Genomic DNA, 18753 nt, shown 5'->3' with positions numbered 1-18753 from the left:
TGGGCATTAAGCACTATTACTTTCACATATTTCTCCAGCTACACTGTGAGCCCTTTGCCGCCCGGAACCATATTCATCTCTATATCCTCAGTGCCAACAGAGTGTCTGACAGAGCCAATGTCCGTAAGTGCTGAACTAAACTAAACTGAAGGACATGAAACGAAGACATGGGAGAGTTCAGACCTTGGGTACCTAGCCAAGCAAAATGGAGGGGAGAGGTCATCAGAATAATTAAGATATCCTTAAAGACTGGCATGTTACTGATTCTATTTGTAATTGTATTTGCCCTCTAAGCATATTTATGTATGTTAATGATAGTAAAGGCTGTCAAATACTGATTCGAGAGCCAGCTTTTAGTTTTAATTGGAAAAAAATCAGATCCAATTGGAATACTAGGTTTTTTTTTTTCTACTTACCTTCATCACATAAGAGAATCTGGTAGGTTCCAGAGACACTGTCAACCCTGGAACCACCATGACAGTTGCTGTAAGTAAACTGTAAAAGGGCCCCAACAGACTCCAGAACTGATTTGACAGTCATAGCAGATAAGGCATCTCTGTCACAAAGACTGTTTAAATAGGGGTTTCAGCAAAAGTTTTTACATGTTTAGTTAATTTTTGCCTTCTGGATAAAATTTCTCCAGTGCTCTTATATCTTCCTATAACAAAGAAGAAGGGGTCACAACCCTTCCTTGAAACTTCAATACCTTGGTAGCCCATTTATGGAAGTTTCATCTAAGCCAGATTAATCAGAGTTTGTTTAGGAAAAGTCCATGGGCTGTTTTTCCAAGAGAAATGTTATTCGTACAAAGGCACTTTGGAATGTATTACGCTCATTTATTATTGACTATCCCCAATGTGCCTGTGAGGGAAGTTAGAATTATCATTCTCCTCAAATCTCAGCTGGGGAAACCCAGACACATAGAGGGCTTGCCCAGGGTCACTAACAAGCCTGTGCCTGGACTAAGATTAGATTCAATCATATGTGACTGGGAGTACAAAATCCCTTCAGAATATTCTTATTCAGAAGGTGGCAAAAAAAAAATCAGTGTTCTTGTCTTCTTCTACCTGAGCAGCATATCCTATTTTTGCACAGTGAGGCTGTTCTTAAACTTTGTGCACTGGCCTTAGAAAATGGAATAGCCCAACAAACCAAATTCAAATCTGATTAATGTTATTTTGTTGACAGCCAACACTCAGGAAGGTCTCCTACACTGATATGTAATTTCTTGCCATTTCATGCCATTTCCCAAGTGGACGTCAGTTCTTTTGAGAATGGTTTCTTTCTACTTTCTGAAAACATGCCGAACCTGAGAAAGAAAAAACACTGGACGAAATTCCAGTCTGTTCCAATCCCTTGTGTCTAGATGTGTATTACAATTTGGGATATGTGAAGATTTCTTTTATAACTTCATTGTGAGAGTTGCTGTCACCTTCTGGTTAGTTTCACATTCAGGCAGCGCCCTTCGATTTAGCAAAATCACTTCATTCATGCTAGTTAAAAATCACATAGATTGTAAAATGGGCAATTAATGCTTATAATTAATACTGTGCTACACTTTACCAGTAAGCAATATGACAACCAACTCAATTTGCTTAAGAAATTAGTTATGCCAAAGTAACAAGGCTGAGCTTGTGCACTGGCATTTAGGAAGTGGCATCTTCCCCAACAAAATCCAAATTAAAAATCCTATCAGTGCCATTGTGATGACAATTGGCATTCGAAAGTGAACAAATTCAATTTTCTCCTTGGTAATTTCAGGTAATTTAGAACAGTTTTTGACAAGTGTAATATGTAAATGAACTGAATATAAATACTTATGATGATGAATTTCAGTGCTTTGTGCTGTTGTTGGTAAATGGTCAGTTTAAAGCTTTCCTATTATTTCTTTGTGGTGAGAAGAACTAGAAACCATGAGGTCACATAAAAAGAAAAGAGGAAACATTTTATTCCAGAAGGTCACTGTGGTCTCTTCACACTCTCATCAACTATATTTCTGGATCTAGGAAGACTGCTGTACTGCCTCTCTCTCTACCTGCAACTGGAAAGCGTGGAAGCTATTTGAACTTACAGTCTCAGTTGTGATATCACCCAAGGAAAACATAAAGAGCCTTAAGGCTTTGCTTTCTCATAAAGTACTGAACTGCCAGCTTTCACTTATTTTGTTTTCTTTTTGGTATATTTGATCCTCTGGCAAATTCCCACTTAGTAGAGTTCTCTTCTTTTGGATGAAAGACACTTACCTGAGTCATAACTTCCAAGTTCACTTTCACATCATTCCTTTAACCTTATTTAAGAAGTAAAATTCCCCTGTTAGCACATTGTTAGGAAATGCCCTCTTAGGCAAGAAGGGGCATTAGGCAGCTGCCCACGTCATTTGCTTACCTATGTCTGGTATCTCTGTTTCTAGGGTGCACAAGGTATCCACGAGTAGCAAGTAAAAGCAAATAGAGAGGCATCAGTATCATTCAACAAGCCAAACCTCACCATGCACACCTTTTCCTAACTCAGCTTGTGGCTGTCACAGAGACTCCATAGGGATCATTTAGTCAGATGTGCAAGCCAAAGTGGACCCAGTCCCTCCTGATATCTCCTCTTAAGATCATATCAAGGTGATTGAACATCCTGTTTGGTGGATGGGAAAAACTCTAGGGCAGTTTTTTTTTCAAAAAGTCCTCTCTGGACTGTTTTTATCAGAATCAGTTGGGTTCTTCTCATATGTGCAGTGTCCTGGGGCTCTCCCCAGTCACAGTGAATCAGAATCTCAAGGCGGGAGTGGAACCTGGGAATTTGATTTTTAACAAACTCAGCTGATGATTCTGACACAGAATAAATGTTAACAACTGCTGGGCTAGCGTTTGGGGAAATAGCCCCTGCAAAAAGTCTGACCACTCTAGACTCTGTTTTGAAAGCCAGCTTATCAAAGTGCAAAATCATCGTTTTATTATCGAGTCTTGGGTGACAACAAGCATGCCAAACCTAACCCTAAAACACTTATGTGATCTCAGAGGTCAGAAAAGGACATTCTTGTGCACATTGGTACACTACTCAGCAATGTTTAAAAAAAAACAAACTTAAAAATTTTAAAGTATACAAGTTTTCTCTTAAACCATGACAGCATGTCCCTGGCATCAAATAGCTTCAATAAAACATCATGTACATCAACTACTAGGACCTTGTATCTTCCAGCTGTCACCCTCCAAGAGGGCAACTGGAATGGAAGACACAGGACTCTCAGGTCAAAAGAAGCAGAACATGTTGGGGACCCTGATCTGTAAGTCATTTGGCACAGGGTACTGCTTGCAGTATTTCACTCCGGGACCTAGTATGAGGCTTCTCACAGAGGGAGTGCAGTCTGTGACAAGCCTGACTTTGGGTCAGATCTGTCCAGAATTAAAAGGCTGTAATCATCTGTAAAATACAGTCATTTTAATTTTAAGGTCCTTTTAAACCTGGCCCTTTATGTCATTTTGAAAAACATGAAGATAACAAATCTTTTTATCTAAACTAGAAAATGTTTTTATTCTTTAGAATGCCAGGAAAGAAGAAAAGACACAGAAATTATTTCATTTGAAGCTATCTGCTAATACTGATTCAATACTCTTTAAATTAAGAGAGTATTCCTGGGATTTCACTCATGGGCCACAGGTCACCGACTCTTCCATTCATTCCTTCCTTCCTTCCTTCTTTCCTTCCTTCCTTCCCTCCTTTTTTAAAATTTATTGATTTCCTTTTTAGAGCATGAGAGAAAGCAAAAGAGACAGAGAGAAACATCAGTTTGTTGTTCCACTTATTTATGCATTCATTGGTTGATTCTTGTATGTGCCCTGACCAGGGACCGAACTGACAACCTTGCCATATCAGGAAGATGCTACAACCAACTGAGCTAGCCAGCCAGGGCCACTGACTTTTCTCTTTCTCCCACCTGCCTTAAAAGGGTAAGTATCCTGTGGGTTGACACAAAAGGTCAAAAGGTAAGTACAGGGAGCTCTGACAAGAAACCTGCTTCAGGCATTTGAACCTTTTTGAGTTCTTTTGCCTCTAGAAACTTGCTTGTTTTTGTAGCCTCTAAAGTACAGGGTGAGTGTGCTGGAGCCTGGCTTTAATCACTGTTACACGGTTGATTCTCCTGAAGGAAGTTGACTTGTGAAAGTACTAGAAAAACCTCATTAAAAGATTTCATCCATAACAGATCCTCATTGTACAGAACCATTTTTGTGCCTACACCGGGCTTTGAAATTCTTAGGTGATGGCAAGGAGTGGGGAGAGGGATGGTTTGCCTTTCCTGCAGCTGCTTCTGATCCTGCCAATAATGTCACTCTGAATTTGGAAAGATGTCCCATATTATGCAGAGCAGCTTCTCTCATTAACATCTCAGAGGGAGGAAGTGAAAATGATGGAATTTATTTCCAGTGTGTGACCTTGTTCTGTCTCAGAATTACTTTTAGTTAAGGATTTAGGATTGAGCCACCACCGAAAGTTGGTCTGCTGTCTAGCTAACAACCTGCATGCTGAGGTGCCACTGTGTGAGCTCTTCACAAGGCCTCCGGCCCATCAGTGACATTGCCAGTTGGCAACTGACTGACTTGAAGTTTGCCACGAGTTAGGAGGAGAAAGGAGTGGAATTGCAAATCTTTTTAGTGCAAGGAGTGCTCCTGACAGTAGGACCTTGAAGTTGGTCCTTGATTTTGTTCATGATATACATGATTAAAGGAGCCATTTATTCTTTTCTAATTAAAAAATTTTGATTGAGCCCTGACTGGTGTGGCTCACTGGATTGGGCGTCATTTCACAAACTGAAAGGTTGTGTATTTGATTCTTGGTCAGGACACATGTTTGGGTTGTAGGCCAGGTCCCCAGTTGGGTGAGTGTGAGAGGCAACGAATCAATGTTTCTCTTGCACATCGATGTTTCTCTCCCTCTCTTTCTCACTTCCTTTCCCTCTCTCCTTAAAAATAAATAAGATCTTTAAAAAATTTCATTGAGATATAATTCACATAGCATAAAATTCACCCTTCTAAAAAGTATAATTCAATACTTTCTACTGCATTCATAGAGTTGTGCAACCATCGTTATTATCCCATTCCAGAATATTTTTATCATCTCCTGAAGAAACTCTGTATCCATTAGCAGTCACTCCACATTCCTCTCTTCCCTCAACTTCAGGCAACCACTAATCTGCTTCCTGTCTCTATGGATTTACTTAATCTGGACATTTCATATAAGTGGAATCAGAGACTAGCTATCCTTTTCCTGTTGTGTGTGGCTGCTTTCACTTAGCACAACTGTTCATCCTATTTTTCTTATATTTTTGTGACGAGGGTGGAGAGAGACTATGTCAACCTTGAAGTTGGTGTCTAGTGACCTGGCATCATGAGAGTTTTCCTGCCTGCTCTGTGGTGCTGCAACACTTTACTCTTTCTTCATGCTGTTCTCAGCTTCTCTCTTTAATATTTAGCCAGAAATATTTGATGTCGAAAAACAGACTTTGCTCCCTGTTCATCTTTCCATGGTATTCTTCCTCTGAAGGCCAAGTTCCCACTCCTGCCTTTCACTGACTTGCTTGCAACTACTTCAGCAATGCTTACCTGAGATTGTTCTCCCCCACGCTCCAGCCATGTCCCTTGCCCTTATCACAACTTACCCAGCATGTGTTTTAGGGCCCTGCTTTCAACTAGCCGTTCCTTTGAAAATCAAACTGACAAATACATCTATTGCCAGGAACTAATGATGATTTTAGCTTGGTGGGTTATTCTAACAGATATTCTTGTGGTGGGGACTCTTAGAGGTGCAATGTCCCAAGTCAAAGGAGCACATTTCTTCGAGTGGAAACTTGGGGCACTATGCAAGGGCAGTGAAGATGTTTTTGGGTGAGGTGAGGGGAACCTATGAATGCCACTGCTAAGATATGAGATCATCCTAGGGAGATAACCACCTAGTTCATCCACACGTATTTTTCTATGTGTAGTTCCACTGCTGTTGACAAGAGGATGGCTCTCGGTCATTTTTCAGATAATAGCAGAGCTCTCAAAACTTGGGTTCCATTTGTTTCTTCAGCAGAGCGCTCTACAAGTTGCACTGCCCCTCAGCATGTTAACTGTCCCTCAGCATGCTAACTGTCCCTAAATGGGTGTTATTTCAGTTCTACTAAATGTCCAGCCAATGACAGGAGTTAAGCCCTGAGAACAATGGAGTACATATTAACCAGTCACTGTAAAGGAAACAGTAAAATGTCACGAGAAATTTTCACATTACATTGACACTTGTTGAATCCAAATACACAAGGCACCAAGAAGCATTTGCAAGGTTCTTATTTTCTTCTTTCTTTCATTTTAAAGGGAAGGACACAATAAATATCTGAAGATTCACAGCATCTTGACCAATAACAGCATGAGGTATTTATTAAGAATAAATAGTTTCTAGTTACACTTAACAGGTTTCCTAATAGATTTGTGAAATTAGAAGATGAGAGGAGAGCAAGACAGGTATTCATATTTGAATTCTTGTAGAGCACTTGACATGTGTCTCTTATTTTTACTTACATCATTATCCCCGTTAGTTTTAGAAAACTGAAAAGTGGCCCTTAGACTATAATCAAATGAAAAAGAAATAAAGTCATAATTTATGAGAAATAGTTGAAGGACTTTGGGATATTTAAGCTGAAGAAGAGAAAGTTCAGGAACCTATGATATCTATCCTCACACTTGTGAAAGCTTATCAGGTAAAGAGGCCAGTAGCTTCTGGGGTGCTTCAGATGGTGACATTTGCCACTAGTGAGGGCATGCTCCATGAAGGCAGATTTTGGTTCAGTATAAGGAGCCATTATCTAATAGAGCCCTCCAAAAATGCAATGTGCTGTCTGGAGGGGTATTTAAGTTTCCTGTTATTGAAAGAGATCAGACAAAGTAGAGATGACCAACTGACAGGGGTGTGGTGGGCACTATGTTGCACCAGATACATCTACGGACTCTTCTAACACTAAGCTCATGACTCTGTGAAGCCCCTTTTGTGTTCCAGAAATGTGTGTGTCTATGTGTATATAAAACTTTAACATGAGAAACAAATCACTAGAGATACCTAGACATAAACTAGAAATAACTCTGTCTTTAAAAAATCTTCAGAGAATGTATTTTTGATACTCCCTTATGTTTAATTGCATGATATTATACTCCTTTTTATTATCTTACCTCAATTTCCCTCTGTAAGTAAGCACTAAGATGTGTACATGTGGATGAAATCTGTAGTGAACAGGCAAAAGGTACTATACACTTAAGTAACAAGAAATAATATTGTTGATCCTGCTATATTGCTAACGATCATGCCATAACTGACTTTTCCTTATCCTCTCTATTCAGCCAGTTAGATGGAATAAATGATTGGCAACCAATGAAAACAAAATTATTTTTGTGGTCAGGTGAAACTCAATTGGGGACAGTTTAGATCAGTAGAGCTGAGTTAGAAAACAAACTATAGTCTCCCAATCTTTGAAATGCCAAGGAGCACCGGGAATTGTTCAATGTGGTCCATTAGGGGACAAAGGATGGAACAGAAGAACATCTGGAAGGACACCCAGTAGGAGCAGGCTTTAGGTTCTTTCAAAATTTCATCAAACTTGGAGTTGAGAACTATATATCTATGGGTCTTAAAACAAGTGAAACTGTATAAAACATGTGAGAGGATGCTCAAATATTAACTTGAAGTCAATTTTATGGACAGGGAAGTACAGAGCAGTGTAGTTAAATTATATAATGAATAATCTGACAGAGAGTGAAGGTATAGACCCTTCTCTATGCCTTTATACAGTGACCTATTGACAATATTGCTTTTCTATTCACAGTTTTAAATATAACAAATAACATAATGACTATGTTAGTCCCTGTTTCCAAGGAAACAGATAACTCAACCAAATAAAATGAATTATATGCATGAGGGGGGGCGATTAAATTAACTGAGTTTTTAACAAAAAAACTTGGTATAAAGTAAAGTTTCTATCTACATGCCATTGAACATTATGGTCCTTAAGATAGCAAAGTCTTGTTCTATCAACTTATTTGTCTCTAGGAAGTTTAAGTCTGGAAAAGTTATTAAGCAAACATCTAAATTCACCAATTACATGTGAAAGGTGTAATGTACAGAGTATACATTACTGGATCAGGATAGATACTTAAAAAACTGAATCTAATAAGTATATTAGTTTCTGAGTAAACATGACAGATAATGTTTGCTGACATAAAGTGGTTTGATGGTTTTGACTACAGTCACATAGTTAGGAAGTTAACTGTCAATGAGGTCAAAATGATCATGTATATTCAGTCACTTCATTTCTCTGGTGGCCAATTTCTCCAGGAGTGTTGGAGTACACAAAGGAGAACTATTTTTTCCCTCCTTGAACCTAAGATAAGAATCTTACATTTGAGTCTATGAAATGGGTTCAACATGAGGGTAGATTGCTGGAGGGAGTGGAATGCAGGGGGAGAGAGAAAATGTGAGCCCCTGAAATTATATGTATAATTTTGTGTGAATTTGTTTTTTTTCTGGGGAAGGGGCCCATACATAGCCTTCAATGCAGGGGTGGGCAAAAGTAGTTTTGTAGCTGAGTACATGAAACACACAGCTTGTTCTTATGTTATTATTTATTCTTGTATTATATATTTTTCCATACAACCTGTAAACCTAATTTTCCCACCCCTGTTGATTCTCAAAGGGGTCTGATAACTTTTTAAAAAAGGTTAGGAAGAGCTGCTCTAAGGAACATGTATAAAGGACCCATGGTAATGGACAACAGGGTAGGGACTGACTGTGGAGGGGGAGGCAGGGTGGAGGGTAGGAGGTGGGCGGGGCAGGGGAGAGCAACAGGGGAAAAATTGGGATGACTATAATTGAACAACAATAAAAAAGAAGAGCTGCTCTAAAGGATGTTAGTTCAGAAGAGCCAACTAGAGAAACTGAGGCTAAGTGAGAGAGCCTGGGTGTGTGAGCTCTTGGTGTGTACATGCCTATGTGTATGAAGAGCTGTGACAATGAGAGAAAAGGCTGCTGAGGTGTAAGGCTGAATAAAGCGACTGGACATACTTCATACTGTCAGAAGCTAATTTTTCTTTATACAGAGAAAATCACTTTGCAATTAGGGTCTAAGTTATTCTATTTTATTCTTCAAATGACTTTGTATTGAAGGTCATAAGGTGCTTTGGACTAAAATGCAAATGTGTGAACTGTTAAGGATCCTTGACCAAGGGAGACTCTCATCAATGGATGACAATTGCTCCACCTTAGGTAAATTTGCATTTAAATTACAATAAAATTACAACTAAAGTTAGCTGGGTTTTCTTATGGTAATATTTTCTTTCTTTTTATAGATAATCCTATGCCCTATTTTCTTTGGGGAGTTAGCTATATGGGATTATTTTTATAAGTTTTGCTGTACAGGTTCAGCGAGACAAGGTCTCTGTCTACCTGACAGCCCATATCTGCGTGACTGCAAACTTTCAGATGGTGAAAGGATTGTTCAGTGTTCCATCCGTGTTTGGTATCAAGTAGACAGAGCATCCCTAGGATTTTGAAGACAATCTAGAATGTTGTATAAATCATTTTGAAATCCAGGCATACAACCATCCTGGCCTTTCTCATTGACTTTCCAGTAAGTAGGTGCCCAGAGAGATATACTGCTGGAAATGACAAGTCCCTGTGAGGTGTGACATCTTGAGGAACATGAACATTTGATTAGGGCAGGTTGGTATGAATTAGCACTTCTCTAGACTCTCTAGATATGCTTTATCTTTATAAAATCTTAATTTTACAGTCTATTTTTTATTAGCCAAGGGATTTAACAGCTTTCTTCTCTATGACAGCGTTTGCAATTATAATTAAGGAATGTATTAAAACTGGAGTGAATTAATGTGAAAAATAGATGGGGGCATGGGACTAGAAGATTTCCTTAGCTAGGTGTGAAGGACTAACTTAGTCTAACACAAGGGAGGTACACTCCAAAGCAAGCACAAGAATCTGGAAAATTTTGAGGAATGTCTAAATGCATTCAAATTTCCATGCTCATGTGAATGTAAATGTTAAATGGAAATGACCCAGGACTTTTCGGGTCAATGAGGTGATGCCTGAGGCAACAATTGTTTTATGCACTAGTGTATAGGATCAAAATATATTATGGCATCAAAACCTTCCAGAACATAGAGAAACTTTCAGTCTAATGTTCCAAATACATGTCTGAAGGATATAGCTCCCACAGCCAACTAGGAGGAAGGCTTTACCAATTCCCATAGGAAAAGAAACAGGTCTGCTTATCCCTGCTGGGGTAGAGGTTGATGCTTGCCTTTTCTAGGACTCCAGAGGGCATATATTTGTGTCTGCCACCCCCAGAAAAGGATACATAAAGCTGATTAAGACACGGTTTACTTAGTTGTAATCTTTGTGTAACTTCAGAACATTATATATCAAAAGGTATGAATTCCTTTCAAGGTATGTCAAAATACTTTACACTCTCAAGAAAATTCTTGGAACAGATTAAGAAAGTCTAAAGATGAAGGCTTTAATCATTTTCCCCCCAAATGGATAGAGCTTTTAAGTGTAAAAAACTCATTCTTCCTTCTTTATCATGCCACACAAACACAGACTTCCATTTTCTTTTATATGAAGTGACCACTTCAAAAGATTGCACCTGAAGAACTAAGAAAGTTCAGCCTTTCAGATCTGGCAGTACCTCTATGTGCTAGAACAGAATAGATATTTTCTATCAGTCTTTGTAGTGGCCAGAGGGGTTGAGTGACTTACCTGAACACTCGGAAGTATTGAGATCCATGTTGGTGATGGCAGTGCACACAGGGAAAGCCACACGTACAGGGATGTCAACACTTCCTGGTTCTCCAAAGCAGTGCTCAAAGTCTCCTTCAAGTAGGAGGAGTAGGCATGCCAACCTATGTCCTTTGTCCCTAATTCCTGTATCTTAGTTCAGTGGTACAGACGGGCAACTGTATGTCCTGCTCCTTCTGGCAATGCTTTGTCTCTTCATGGTACCTCATTCTTGTTTTTTCCTTATCCACTAAGAATAGAGATTAGAAGACACTTACCTTAATTCCAAAATACTAACAGAGTTTCCTGAGGGAAATATTCGCCTTACAAAATTGAAGTCGCCAACATACACACTACCATCAGGGCCGGAAGCCAAAGCCACAGGAGCAAAGAGTTTGTTGTTGTGGGCTGGGCCATTGCAGTTGGTGCAGGCGACGCTCCGTTGGTGCCCATTACCCATTATGGTTGATATGACTGGGGGCTGCTGGGAAATAAACATATTTTCTCCATTCCCTTTATGTATGATTCCTAGATTGAAGATACAAAGAATAAAACCAAAGCAATTACCACACAATATTCTCAGCAACATTTTAACTTTTCTCTCATCATTCAAAGCAAGATGGAGCTTTGGTATTGGCATCAAAGAACTTGAGAGTGCAACACACTGCCCTTGGTTTTGTTTAACTGCACGGCCACCACAAATAGTACCATGATGCTTTGCCATGGTTTATCCATCTGTGAAATGGGTTAATATATCCAGTCCCTTTAATGCTGATTCTAAATGCCTCAATAAAGAATTTGATGACTAACTTTTAACTATGTCCTATTCGGTTTAGGCTCTGTGAATCATCCGTGGCTTATTTTTCATCTCCAGCTGACTTTCTCCTGATACCTGGCACATAGATGTCTGACTTCAAATTACCCTCACTATGGAACTGCTTCCTGAAAAGAGAATATCAGTCAATTTTAATATGAACCTTAGCAAAAACACAATCAGGAAGGTAATCTACTTCTGTGAAAAGAAATCATATCGCTAGAATGCACTTGAAAGATATAAGAAAGGGACTTGAATTTTCCACTCTTTTGGACCATATCTCACTATCATCAGTGCAGGAAATAGAGTACTGACTTACGAAAATGCTAGAAAAGACTGTGTAATCATTGTCTTTCGGCAATCTCATCCATTCTCACTGCTTTAACTCCCATTTCTATATGCTAAAATTTTCTGTCCAGAGTTCTCACCTGACACGCAATTATCTACGGTATTTTTTTACTTGGATCCCCACAGGTACCTCAAACTCGACAAGTTTAAAACCTAACTCATTATTTTTGCACTCCTTACCAAACCCTGCTCTTCCTGCTATGCTCCCCAATCACCTTGTAAGTGCTATCACCATGCGTGTATTTACCTAAGTTGGAAATGTGGGCATCACTGTCACTCTTCATTTCCTCATTTTCTAAAGCTAATATAACCCTCCTCCCCCAGTTTGGTCTATCTCTTAAAATATGTTGAACCAGTTTTGGCATCTCCATTGGCACTGCTTTGTTTTAGTTCAGTGTTTCTTAACTTCTTGGTCACCTGATCTCCATGTATACCTATCTGCAAACCATCATCCACATGCCTGCTTTAGAGATTATTTCAGTCTGTGGCTTAAAATCTTTCACTAGGTCTGTATTCTCTATGGGATAAAGGGCACATTCCTTATTATTAAGACATACAAAGTCCTCCATGATTTGGCCTTTGCCCACTTCTTTAGTCTCTCCTCTCATCACCCTGTCATTTGTATACTGAGTTTTAGCTACAGTGGACTATTTACAATTATTCTCACGTAGTTCCATTCCTCTCTGCTTTTGCACATGTCATTACCTCTGTTTTGAATGCCCTCCTAATCTTGTCTGCTTGGGGAACTCTAACTGATCCTTCAGAGCTCAGTTCAGGTCTCCTCTAATGTTCTGTCCAGGCAGGATTAGTTACTTCCTCCCCTGTGTGCCCACAGCTCTATCATTACACTTACCCCACTGTGGGATGCATTGTTCATTACTCCTCTACCTTCTCCATTAGAACACAAGCTCCTTAAGGCAGACAGGTGGTCTTACTACTTTGTGCATTTTAGTGCCAATCCCTGTGGCCAAGTCATTATAAGTGCTCAGTAAATGTTGAAAAGAGACTTTGAGTCTCTTGTAGTTTCCTTGTCCAAATCCTGGTGATTTTGCAAACTTGCTAAGCCTGGGCAGATAGTCCAAAGAACAGGTACTGTTGTGCTAAATAAATAGCTCAAGTCTGCTCAGAAAGAGCCAGGGCAGGTAAAGCATGCACATTGTGAGAGGCATACCAATGTGTCAGACTGAAATAACTGACAGCAAATGAATGCAGTTATTTTGTACAGTCTTATATTTTTTCTCCCATGACGCCTGCTATCTATTTCCTCGGACTCCCTGTTACTCTCCCGAAACATTTCCTAAAATGTCTTCCTTAGTATTCTTCCAACATTTGCTCCCATAGTCTTACAATAGAAGCTATCGATTACTCTGAAATAGGAACATTGTTGGCAAAAATGAATAAGAGGGGAAAACAGGTACAACACCATGGCACCAAATATGGACCTGGAAGGGGCCTCCCATACAACATACAGTGTTTAGATTTCATAGGTAAGTATTTTTACTTTTCCTCCCAAGGTGATTTCTGGGTACTTCTTTCAACATATGATCTGCAGGAGCAGTTATGAGTTTATGCCCCAACAAATTGGTCTTTTATTGCAGAACTATGAAATATCTTGAAGATCACTAGTTTATTAATTTTATTAATAACTTTATTAGGCAGTAAATTTTTTCTTAAGATTTAGAATAGTTAATTAAGTAAGATTAATAAGACTGAATCGCATTTCCCCAAAACACTTAACTGCAGTGTGATCGATACTGTAATTTAAATGAATTTGGAGACAGTGAATGAGAACTGGAATGACAGTTTTACAACATCAGTGCAAAGAAATCTCCCAATGATCACGGACTGGAGATCCTACTGATGAGTCCATGTGCTCTAATAAATGAGAAAACCAACTGCTTAGCATGTCAGTATTTCGGCAATGCACTATTGGGTATATCATTCCAAAATATTTCCAATTACTGGCTTGGAAACATCAGATTTGCTGTTAACATTTATTTTCACAGGTAGATCTCCATTTTTTTTATATCAATGTAACGGTATAGTTAACAATTACCTTCAAAATGACATGTGATTACCAGGCTCCTGGCAATTTAAAAACTAAAGATGGCTATTTTAAACCATTCTTCTAAGCCTGCAATTCTAAACCTCCCCTTTTCTATTAAAAAGCCCAGCACTCCATCAAAGAAGAAGAATGATTAAAGGAAATAAAACATAAGGCAATGTACTTTCTGATTACATCTCAACAATTGATGTCTTGCTTTCATGCAAGGTACTAAAGTGCCCGTGTACTGAAATTACCATTCCTGTTTAAAGCTGAAGCAATCAAAACAAAAATGGGCAAACCCCTTTTGTATTGCCCTGGAAAAATAGATCATTTTGAAGGGTGTTTTTGTTGTTTCAAGAATCTGTTTAACCTTCCATTACACAGAACCAGGGCATACCATCTAGCAACAATGATTTAACACCAATTCTTCTGCAAAAGGTTGCTTTGAAAATATTTTGTTTATGTTCCTGGAAATCTTGACCAATTACTGCTGCCTCCCTTCCAGTTTATTCTGCCATAAATGCTCGTTTAGAAAACGGAATCATATGATCTTAGGACAACACACGTTATTTACATGAAGGCCAACTTCCTGCTAAAGATTGGGTGTCTTGTTTATTTACAGTCAACAGAGAAACTCCACTGGATGGAGACTACTTTCTCCCCTAAGTTTCTTTTTTCTCTGCCCCAAAAGCCAAGTCTGTTGTGTAACAAGTTAAGCATACTTTTAAACACACTACTCATATCCTACTGCTACCTTGCTCAGAACTTCTTTTGAAGCGTATAAATAAGTTTGAAATAAAAATTCCCCCTGGAAGCCAGTGGGTGGTGCTTTATGCTGATTTCCAAGAAGAAACCATTTTTCAGACTTATGAACAACAAGGGACACAATACATATTTCTCTCAGGACTTGACTGAGAGGATATAAACAGAAACTGGGAGATATGCCAGTGTGATCAATGGAAATTTACTTCCCCTCCTAGTCAAACCATTTGTTGACATACTACTGGCCTATCTTGGAGGCCAAGTTAAGTGAAATCCTTCATCCATTTTAGACGGATGACAAGACCCAATTAGTACTCCGGATTGTTCTTTGGAATAATTTGTAACACTCAACTGGCAGGAAACACTAGGGGATATATTTGATATAAAGATATACATATGATAGCTAATAGCTCTGTAATAGATGATTCATGCACACATTTTTATTTCACATAATTGTAAAGAACTGATTTATCTTAAAAGGAAACAATATGCAATCTCTGTAATCACTGAGAAGATGTATTTCGAAGGAAAAATATTAAAAAACACAAGTTTCTGGTGTTTATCTCAGTGAAAGCAGGACCCATATATATGTATCAGGCATACTATTGGGCAACAATTCTCCACAAGCAATGGTTAATTGTCAGGTAAATATAATTGCTGGAACAGAAATGACAAATGATTTGAAAACACTGCCTACTCGAAACCACCCACTGCATGATGATTGTGGAGCCAAAGAGAAACTGAAGAATTGAATGGCAGCAGACATCCAATCTAATTACAGGTGTCTTTTTAACCAGTGAGAGGAAACTGGGGGAAGATAGATTCTTGTTTCTAATCCGTTATCTGTGTCAGATCAAAAAAGGAGGGTGCCTAAAGAGTCAGGCTTTTTCCAGAAAGAAGGGGAGTGAGGGAATTCGGAGAGATGAGGCCCTTGCCTTAATCAGTCAGAAAAGACAGTCTGACCTAAGGGGGAAAGAGCACTGCTTTCTAAATTGGTCTTCCCAAAGCCGCTCCCTCACACTTATCATTTCTGCTTCTAAAACTGCCTTTGTGGGTGGGATTTAGACTTTGAAAACGTCCCAAGAGAGGTGTTCAAGTACAAGGTCAGGCTGAAAGGCAGTGGCAGAGCTGCTTTCAGATCTGTTCCTGGGAAGTGTTCTGTTTATGGTTAGAAAAACAATGTGCCTACAACTGAGATGACAAAATGAACCAATGTTCCTTAAAAAAAGAAACTAAAACAAGGTGTCTTTCTCACAATAAAATTCTCAGAAAGACACAGAAAGCAGATTTAGTGAGGCTGGGGTGAGCCCAGGGATTCTTTTGGGGTGATAAAAGTATTCTGACACTGTGTTGTGATGCTTGCACAACTCTATGATTTACTGCAAACCACTGAAATGTGCACTTATAATGGGTGAAGTTTATGGTGTATAAATTATACTTTAATAGAGCTGTTGAAACGATTCTTAGATATAAATTGGTACCTGTTAGCTAAAAACTAATGATTGGCGAATAAGGGGTGTAGAGAATACATTTGTGGAAATGGGAGGGGGCCCAAACCCAACTTTCTGAATGGCTACCCTCTGTTCTGGATTTTTAAGCCTGTGGGAAGCAAATGGTAAGAGGCTACAGGACTGAGAGCACACAGCTGGGGGCTGGCTCAATTGAGGTCATTTCCCATTTTGTGTTTAATGTCAATGACAGGCATTTGAAAGAGACAATCCATACAAGCCAATAAAAGTGAGTGGTAAAGAAATGGCTGCTTAAAATGTCAAACTCTTTCAAATCAAAACAAAAAAACTAATAATTTAATAAGTGGTATCTGCCCTTTCATTTTGTACTTTTAAAACTGTGATTCTCCTTTTGACAATGGAAAAGAAGTTGACATTTTATATGTGCCTGAATCTTTGCTCTTAAAAATAAACAATTTGAAATAGAATTTTGAATCTTCCTTGAAAGGGGAGAAGGAGGCATAGCGGGGCATACAATGGACACTTGCACCTTCAGGATCCCACACTGGGATGGTGGTGCATGGTCTCATTTTATGGTTAAGGGATCCTCATTGGCTTTGCCAATTGAAATTTCCCAGCCCGTGTTGGCTCTTTGGCTTGGCAGATCCACCTATGGTGCAAATGAAGCAAGATCATAGGTCTGAGTATTAAATGGATCTCTTAGCCTTGGTCAATTCACAGCCTTATAAGAGAACCGGATGTTAGCCACTTATTCTACAAAGGTAGTATGTATACAAGGATGGCTGAATGCAGGAGTGTAGCTGCCTCAATACATTCGCATCCTTAGTCCTGGACAAATAACTCAAAGTACATGTTCTACTGGGGGCTGCTCAGACTCTGCCTCTTTAGATGAAAGGGAATGTGATTTCACAGTGAAAACTCACCAGCAGATGTTCGAATGAAAGCTGGATGGAAACACCAATGACTGGTTTCCCAGTAGGATGCAAAGGGAGGTGGAGGAACTGAGTTGAAGCATTTATGATCAGGGTAGCAACATCAGTTTATGTGACAGATACATGGGTGCAAGGGCCACCTGCAGTCCCTTCTCCTGATTTATTTAACATTTATGTTACAAACTAGGAGAAAGTCACAGCAGGAAATGTGGTTGAAAGAAGGCAGAGACTAAAAATGTGAGTGTTTTGTTCTCATTGCTTTTCCTCTTTTCCTAAGTCCAGAGCTTAGGAGCCTTAAAAGTAAGTGAAGTCTAGGACAGAACTCTTTCCCTCCTACCTTTTCTCTTCTTTCACCCATCACTGTCCCTTTACTCCTAGCTTCTTATTGGATGTGCTGACATTTATGTGAATAAGCAATGATGGTGTAGGAGAAAGAGCACACGGCTCTAGCCACTCACTGACTGTGCAATGTTGGGGAAGGTCACATGACCATCTTAGACTCAGACTCTTGAGCTTTTAAATGTGGCTAATGCCACTTTGCAGAGTTTCTATGCTGAAAATGGGAGAGTTTACTAAACCCTTTGAAACTGTATTACATAGATGATTATTTAATTTGAAGGTACACACCATGCTTCACATTTAAACATCTCTGAAATAAGTATGTATCTTATTATCAATGCATGCCATATTTCAGTTAGCAGCATTTCCCACAAAATAATGGTGTACTTGTAACTGATGGTGTCTTAGGTTATGTGAAACATGCTGACTATTATTCCACTTTGAAACAGTTGGTTACAATGTCAGATAAACTTGTTAATCACCTGGGATAGAGCAATAATGATAGTAAAACCCAGTTTCATGTAACTTTGTGATGAAGCGGTCTCGCTGTACTAGCACTAATTAGAAATCAGACTGTTGTATTGGAAAGGAAATAAATTAACATGGTCATCTCGAGGTGGAGAACTTACAGGTAATTCCTTCCTTGTAATTTTCCAAATTTTCTGCAATGAACATGTATTACATATGTATGTATGTATATATATATATATATATATATATATATATATATATATATATATATATATATATATATGTATATAGCATTAGGAAAACAGCATTGATGAATATTTTAAAAGCTGCTTACCACTTTGAGGATTCAAAATATGATGCTTATTTAACGACCAGCCTCCCAGATTGGAAGCATCCATCTCAAAACCTTGTAAGATGACTGTCCTTTTCTCCCAGAGAATAAAGTCGGGGCAGGTTTCATATTCATATCCCACAGATACTGCAAACAAAGAATGAGTAACACATTAGAAAATTTAAAAAAATTCTTTCCTTTTTATCCTGGTTGGTAATTCTGTGGATATTGCATTTGCTACTGAATTCTGAGTTGGATTGAAATTTCACTGCAAATGCCTTTCACCCAGCACAGTATAGCACAGCACTTAGCATAGCATTGGGCATCCAAAAGTGACCAGTCAGTGCATATTGGATAAACAGATGAATGAGTGCTGTCATTAGGTATGTACCATATGTTTATAGACATTAAGCTTTAGTATGGGCTTTTGGGTTGCAGGC

General features: G+C 38.9%; 1 protein-coding gene across 1 annotated transcript in view; it reads right to left on the bottom strand.

Moving 5' to 3' along the window:
- The window catches only part of TENM1 (teneurin transmembrane protein 1), a 703022-nt gene that overhangs the window by 105700 nt on the left and 578569 nt on the right, over window positions 1-18753 (bottom strand). Inside the window, exons 20-22 of the mRNA XM_045852186.1 lie at window positions 18317-18460; window positions 11079-11328; window positions 2386-2406 (exon numbers count right to left, since the gene is read on the bottom strand). Coding sequence (XP_045708142.1) covers window positions 2386-2406; window positions 11079-11328; window positions 18317-18460 — 415 coding nt within the window. The remainder of the gene's footprint in view (window positions 1-2385; window positions 2407-11078; window positions 11329-18316; window positions 18461-18753) is intronic.

The sequence above is a fragment of the Phyllostomus hastatus genome, unplaced genomic scaffold (assembly GCF_019186645.2).
Source record: "Phyllostomus hastatus isolate PE091 unplaced genomic scaffold, TTU_PhHast_1.1 phas_contig_90, whole genome shotgun sequence".
Taxonomy (NCBI): domain Eukaryota; kingdom Metazoa; phylum Chordata; class Mammalia; order Chiroptera; family Phyllostomidae; genus Phyllostomus; species Phyllostomus hastatus.
This window is presented reverse-complemented; position numbering and strand designations above follow the sequence as displayed.